Raw genomic sequence first — 7,441 nt, forward strand, 5'->3', positions numbered from 1 at the left:
CATAGGAAAGAGAGAATGACATCATCAACATGGCCCCTGGCCTGAGCTGTGTGATGTTGCAGTGTGTTGTGTAGCACAGCCTTCCTGATGTCTCCAGGCTTGTGATGAGAAACTACATGAGGGTCTCTGCTGCAGTGCCATGGTTTTGTATTCTGCATCTGCCTGAACATCTGTCCAACTCGGATTCACTGATTGGATCAGCCTGTGTCACTCACAGAGTAGCTACAAGTCACTTGCTGTATCTCTCACCCTCTGTTTCCAGCAGACCCGAGGCATCCTATTAGAGCACTGGACCCCACTCGACCAGACCCTCCCCTTCACCCGAAACCCGCCCTCCCTGAGCGCCCCATTGGCCCCCTGCCACCCAAACCTGCCGTTGCAGCCAAACCTCCCCTGCCCACCCCAACTGCTCCTGCGGGGGGAGGAGTTCATGCGTCCTCTGCTCCTCCATCCAGCAGCTCAGCAGAAAGAGTCCAGCTCAGAGCACACACACATGATGGCAGGCCAGGGGAGAGTACAGCACAGGTACCACAGCATTCCCTCTTTGCTGCTGGGAAAATAATAAAAATAAAAAATAAAAAAATAAAGTTATTTGTTTTAAAAGAATAACGCCATGGAGAAGAACATTTCAAAGATCATGAACATGTAAGAATGTAATCTAACAAAAAAATCAGTATGATTATGCAGTTCTCGGTAATATGATATACAGAGGAACTGCTACACAATAACTGCTGTTTCAGGGTTTTGTGGGAGAAACAATAAATGTGTCTGTTTCCTCCTTTTTTTGTCTTGAAATGATCAAATATAATTAAACAGACATAGTTGCCAGTTTATTAGGTACACCTCGGAGCTGATTCTGACATTTTTCCAACTCATTTATATCATGGATAGTAGATTAAATGTCATACACAACACAATGCAACAAAACTACAGCTGTCATTTTAGCTAACTGGAGTTAATAAATAACATTATTTAATATCACCATTCATTGGTACAATTATTCTGTGTCTCTGTATGCTCAAATCAGTAATGACATAGCAGTCATATTGTTTACATCACACCCCACTGAGAACCTTATGATTTTCATCCCTAGAATGGAAGCCAGGAGGGTCCCCAGGGTGCAGCCTCAGCTCTGTCCCCCAGGAAAGAGTTGCTTCCTCCAGCTCCTTCTCCATGGAGGGGTCCCAGTGCACAGGATCGCTCTGAGAAAGCACAATCAGTGACAGACGGTACGTCTTACTGATCTCATTAAAATCAAATATTTCCTCCAAATTAGGTTTGGCTGACATATTATTCAGAGGTTATGAGAATCAGGTGTGGTCTAGTCAGTGTGGTGTGTATATAGAAGGAGGATCTGAGTGAGACAGCTGTAACATGACAGTCATCAATATTACATATACTAAAGGTGTGAAATATTGTGAAAGCACTGAAGAAGAGACGACATTGTAGAGATGGATAACATTTGGGGCGACCCGGTGACCGAATGGACACAAGCCCTGAGCAGCTGGGCCGACCCTTTGCTGCATGTCTCTCCCCTGCTCTTTCCCCAGTTTCCTGTCTCTCTCCACTGTCACTATCTAATAAAGGCTGAGAAAGCCCCCCAAAATAATAATAAAAAAATAGATAAATTTACATATCATTTGCAACAATGTTACAATATAGTCTATATATGTGTGTGTGTGTGTGTGTGTGTGTGTGTGTGTGTGTGTGTGTGTGTGCATTTGCATACTTTCAGAGAGTCTTCCTAAGACACGCCAACACATGAAGCCCCTTCCACAACGCAGAGCTGTGTCCGTCCATGAGGACGCTCTGGCCATGACACAAGGTGAGGCTTAGTTAGTGTTTGATGAAGACTTGAAATATAAGGAATTTAAAACCAATAATTACTCGTAAGATCCTACAACATGACATTGTGTGGGCTGATGATGGGCCAACGCTCAGCTTTAACTTTCACATGATGATCAGGAAAGTAGTAAGGAAAGTACAGTAATATGCAGTATTGTTGTGCCACAGAGTTGTTGCAGGAGATGAACGGTAATGTGTTCCATCCATCCATCCATTATCTATACTGCCTATCCTTATGGGCTGGGGGGGGGGGGGGCTGGAGCCTATCACAGCTGACACTGGGCGAGGGGCAGGGTACACCCTGTATGGATCACCAGTCCATCACAGGGCTGACATATATAGTCAAACAACATCACATCACACCTAATTAGAGTCACCAGGTAACCAGCATGTCTTTGGACTGTGGGAGGAAGCCGGAGAGAACCCACACAGGCACAGGGGGATCATGCAAACTCCACACAGAAAGGCCCTGGGTGAACTGTAGCTCAAACCCACAACCTTCTTGTTGTGAGGCGACAGCACCTACCACTGCACCTACCTCTTCCCCTAGCAGAGGAACATCTGAAAAATAATTTCGTGGGAATGAGTTGCCTAAAAGACATTTTTCATGTAGCTAGTAACAGCTAATTTCAACATAGAAAAGGTTCTGTCCTGTTTTTTCCCAGTTTACCACTGCATCTCCACCTGCTGCTGTTTGATTATTAGCTGATTCAACTTTTGTTAATATATAAATACTGGATTAACACAGCTTTAAATATTCAAACCACAAGGATGAGCAGTTCTTCTTGTGCAGTGGTCCACTGTGTCCAGGGCATCATGACATTTTAACATACTCAATGTACAAGTGTGTTTTAATCCAAAATACATACTTATGCACTGATTGTTTTATTATGTCCATGCATTGTGTGTTTATGTATGTTGTATCTGTATGCATCTGTATCCAGATCTTTAGTCAAAGACAAATATCTTGTAATGTATGGTTGCCATTTAGAGTTTGTTTCCACACACATGGAAAATGTAAGATTAACTCTTGGTCTCTAATAATTCTGAAGCCTCTCTGTCTCTTTCTGCATCTCTCTCAGAGCTGAAGGCAGTGTTACAGCGGTCGCCCATCCGTTTCCGTGAAAACAGGGGGGACCTGCCCACCTGCACCGAGGATCCATCCAGTGGGGAGGAAGCACAAAGAGCTCTGGACGGTGAGAAAGGTGTTTGTCAGTTATGCTCATAACTTCCTTTCGTTTTTCGTTTTTCTAAAAATATTCTTCCATTGGTCTCAATGTCTTTCATTCACCCAGCCAGAGACACAGGTAAAGAGACACCTGAAGAGAAGAAGGACGCTGTCCAGAAGGAAGAGCTGAAGGCAGGGAAAGGAAGGATGGGCTGTGGAGGAACTGCAACTGGAGCCAAGTACCCCTCTCCAGGAGAGCAAGAGGCCCCAGGTTTAGGTTGTCCTTCCTCCACAACTCAGGCCCAACAAGCAGCATCAGTGTCCCGACTCTTCAGTCCAGCTGCAGCCCTTGACAAAGCTTCATCCACCCTGGAGAGGCCTCCAGCACTATCCCAAACCCTGGAAAAGCCTCCTGTAACCCCCACATCCCAGAAAAGGAGCCCCAGCACAACTCTAGAAAAACTGCTCGTGTCCCCATCACCCCAAGACAAGACTCCCTGCACAATCCCAGCTGCATCTGAGTCCCCAGAAAACCCCCAAGTGAGTCCCCTGTCCCACAAGAAGAAGAGTCCCGGCACAGTGCCAGCCACAATGGATCCAAGAAACAGCACACAAGAGAGAGGAGAGGTGATCTCTAAACAGCACACAGTGAAGGCAGAGCCAGCAGACCAAAGAACTGAGCCCCCTCTGTCTGAATAACACACACAGACTGGCTTACCTGAGGAGAAAAAGACACACGTGGGAGATAGAGGAGGGAGGGGTCTGTGACATCACTGAGATCAGGAACTGGGAGGGTACTGAGGGGTACCTGAGTTGTACCCTCCTGTAGAAAACAGCTGCTGTGTCCCATGTCAGGGGTGTTCTCTTTGAAAGACGGAAAAATGAATATTATTTAGTACACACGGTTGGTGCTATTTTTTATTGCCAGCTTACAGCTAACAACTCTGCAGGTGACAGACTGCATAAACCATCCAGTGGTTTGGTAACGAGCCCAGAACAACAAAACTTTTGAAAGTTCCAAGACAACTTAACAATCTTCAATTGCTGACAACTTGTTTTTCTACTCCATGAGTTGATAAGGAGGAGCCAATCATGGCATCTGGTTTTGTTTGTGTGAGGCTTCCAGATTCATCCAATTTTGACAGCTGGGTTGTTTTTGCAGTCTGTGCTTATTTACCCCAAACAGCAAATATACAGAGGTTGGCTGTAGCTAGTTAGCGACATACACACCAACCGTGCATATTCAGAGTTCGTCTGTTTGTGTCAACAACTCATCCTCTGACTGATGTCAGTAACGGACTAATTTGTGTTATTTTGCTCCACTCACTATTTTCTCATCTGCATACACTGACAAAATGAAGTCATAAAGCTGCAGGATAAACAGGGATTTTTCACTCAAGTTGATTTGTTTAACTTGTTTAACTCTCAGCCTCAATTCACACCACCCAGGGCAAATCTACATCCACTCGCATCTTTGCATTGAGTAATATGCAACTGTGCCAGCTCTAACACTCACTCTGCATTCAGTCCTCACACATCTCTCTCTAAGACTCAGTGTGAGTGGAGTCCTTCCAAGGCAGACAAGGAGTCTGAAATGGGACACAGCTAGCATCAGCTAGAAGAGTGAAATGGTAAGAGCTGGGTGGATGTGAAAACTTTATTGTATGCCTCTCCACAAAAGGATGGCACATTTAAGAACACATATATGTGTGTAGTTCATCATGTTAGCTTTCATCACATCATGTCAAATACACATTTATATCACCTGCTTACTTCCATAGATGTGATCATTATAATTCCATAGCTCCATGATGTAATTTATGTCTTTTCACTTTGCCTTATTTTTTTAAATTTTTTTTCAATTCCAGAAGATAACCATGTTTCAGGAAAAAGTTTTCTTCAACTACTGTTTCACTGTAACTTACATTCAAATGATTAATCTACAGTAAGACACAGTATGGTCATTTGTTCCCATTTATTTTTAATTGGTAAATGTTTTAATTGTAATAAGTCAAAATTTTGATTGCATGATGTTTTACTTTTAATTCCCTTTCTGCTTATTTTTTGTCATTAGCCTGAATTCAGATTGAGCTGCCATTTGCTATTCAGTCTCACACTGGCTGTTATTAGCTGTTTGGAAGGGAGGATTTTTTTTTTTTTTTTTTTTTTTTTTCTTTGTTTGCTCCAAACCAATCACTGTGACATCATCCACTCACTGTCATTTTCAGTCAAAACAGAAGCTGAGTTATATAATATCAATCAAAGTCATCTGTTTTGCAACATGTCAAGTGTGTTCATTCAACTATTTACTGTTACTATTGAGGTCCTGCAGTTTACATCGCAGTCTCTAACAGCTACCACACTGGCAGGCAGAAAATAAGCTGTCCTGCTAGCATAAATATGCATTACTGACTGCTGAGGTAGCTAGTTTCCCATGAGATAAAACCAGTACCAAAGTGCAGTACCAAACCCATAGTTAATCTTCGAATTCCTTTCAATAAACATCAGTGAGATTTATGGAAATCTACAGAGAAAAGTGCTGTGCTCAGGGAGATAACAGAAAGTTACTATGGTCCATCACTGGTTTAAAGCTGAAAGCTCACAGCGTTCACAAGGCTTTGTCATGATCATTGTTTATATAGTGAGTTGTATTTAATGGTTATCATACTCGCAACAGTCTTCACTGATCCATATATGATTATAATTATGCCATAAATGATATTGTACTGGCGTTTTTGTAACTTACGCTATGCAATCATATACAAGGAGCGGACCCATCAGCAGCGCTCATTTTTTTCATAATGTAGTTGTTATTTCTTTTTTTCATTACTTTGGCAGTGTCTTCACCAGGTCACTATATCCAGCTGTCACCAGCATGGATGCATTTTACTGCTGTTTGGCATACATACAAGGCAGTAATTCCCACTTGGTCCACTGATTCACTCTTTCAGTATGGTGAACAGTGCTCGATGATAACATCGCTGCAGGACCTTAGTAGTTCACAGTGAGTATTCAGTATACAGTGAGCAATGTCACTGTCAACTCCAGCCTCTGTTTGTTTGACTTTAACCTCTGTTAAAACCATCAAGGAGGAAAACACCATTATGCTTTGAATTCCATTTCCTCACGTACTAGATGGACCAGCCGATAAACTCAAAACCAACAGGTGAAAGAGTGATAATACCTTGCTTTTCAAGAAACAACCTCAGTGCAGGGTATTCATTTTAGGGCTGTTATTTCAGTCAATCCATTTACAGTAGATTCAGTAGCTACGTCGCTCATCATCCTCATTTGTCACTATATGTGTCCCGATTCTGTCTCTTTGAGTGCTTGATTATGCCAACTGAAGTTCTGCTCACAAAGGCTTTGACTGGAAACATCCACTCAGAAGCACAGCAGCAGACCTTTGAATCACTCAGTGAAGTGGGTGGCAACTTGGAGGTCTGAAGCCAGGCTTAAATTAATCTACATAAAATATAAGCTTTTGTGTGGCTCCCAACATCTTGTAAAAACATGTACAATTCAAAAATTAACTAAATTTTCTGGTTATTTTGATTTTTATTATACTGACCATGATTTCAAATCCATTTCCTTTACACTATTTATTACAAGTCCCATCATGCCATCCATGTGGAAAAATGTTCAAAATTTTATTCTTAGAGTATTGATTTTGCCTTGTCAATATGTTTTCACATTAAGCCTTTTAGAACCTTCAGATTTACACATGGGACACTAAAACTCTGCATGTTTCTGCATATTTCTGTGAAATCCCACCAGAATGTGACATTCAGTTAATGTCACATATCGAATTCAGGTTCACTCATTCCATTAGACAACCATATACACTGATCTGCCACATTGATTAAACCACATAAAAACCAGTTACCTGTTTAGTATATATCTATATATACTGTGTGTGTGTGTACACACACACACACACTCATATATATATATATATATATATATATATGTGTGTGTGTGTGTGTGTGTGTGTGTGTAGATATAAACTGAATGTATACCAGTAATTGGTTTTAATGTTGTATCTGATCGGTGTAACCATCATGTCCATCATATCGCAGGAGGACCAGATAAGATCCTAATAAAGGACCAATATACAGTATGATCAGATATTGTGTGAGATAACAACATGAGTGTATCCAGTCTATCAAACTCTCAGGGTGGTAGTAAAGAGTGGTGTGTGTTTTGTGAGAGCAGACCTCAGTTCAGCTCCCTCTGCTGTCAGCGACCTGAGCCTCCGTCTCATCCTGGGGTAGAGTTTATTTTCTACCGTCATGTTTATTTGCCTTGCACGCACAGAATATGTACAAAAATACATAAAGCAAACAAAAACAAAGTTATGAACAGAGTGTAAATCCATACCTATACTTGTTAATAATTATTAAAGAGTTGATTGAGTTGTGTCATAAA

General features: G+C 41.8%; 1 protein-coding gene across 3 annotated transcripts in view; it reads left to right on the forward strand.

The window, feature by feature from the left end:
• The window catches only part of carmil2 (capping protein regulator and myosin 1 linker 2), a 53,205-nt gene extending 45,764 nt beyond the window's left edge, over positions 1-7,441 (forward strand). Inside the window, exons 37-41 of one of the 3 annotated variants that reach the window (XM_051073651.1) lie at positions 266-525; positions 1,094-1,229; positions 1,736-1,825; positions 2,928-3,041; positions 3,141-7,441. In XM_051073651.1, coding sequence (XP_050929608.1) covers positions 266-525; positions 1,094-1,229; positions 1,736-1,825; positions 2,928-3,041; positions 3,141-3,712 — 1,172 coding nt within the window. In that variant the 3' untranslated portion in view covers positions 3,713-7,441. Of the gene's footprint in view, positions 1-262; positions 526-1,093; positions 1,230-1,735; positions 1,826-2,927; positions 3,042-3,140 lie in introns of all 3 variants that reach the window. The other 2 variants (XM_051073652.1, XM_051073650.1) reach the window with 2 other exon arrangements.

This window comes from Lates calcarifer, linkage group LG10 (assembly GCF_001640805.2).
Source record: "Lates calcarifer isolate ASB-BC8 linkage group LG10, TLL_Latcal_v3, whole genome shotgun sequence".
NCBI lineage: Eukaryota > Metazoa > Chordata > Actinopteri > Centropomidae > Lates > Lates calcarifer.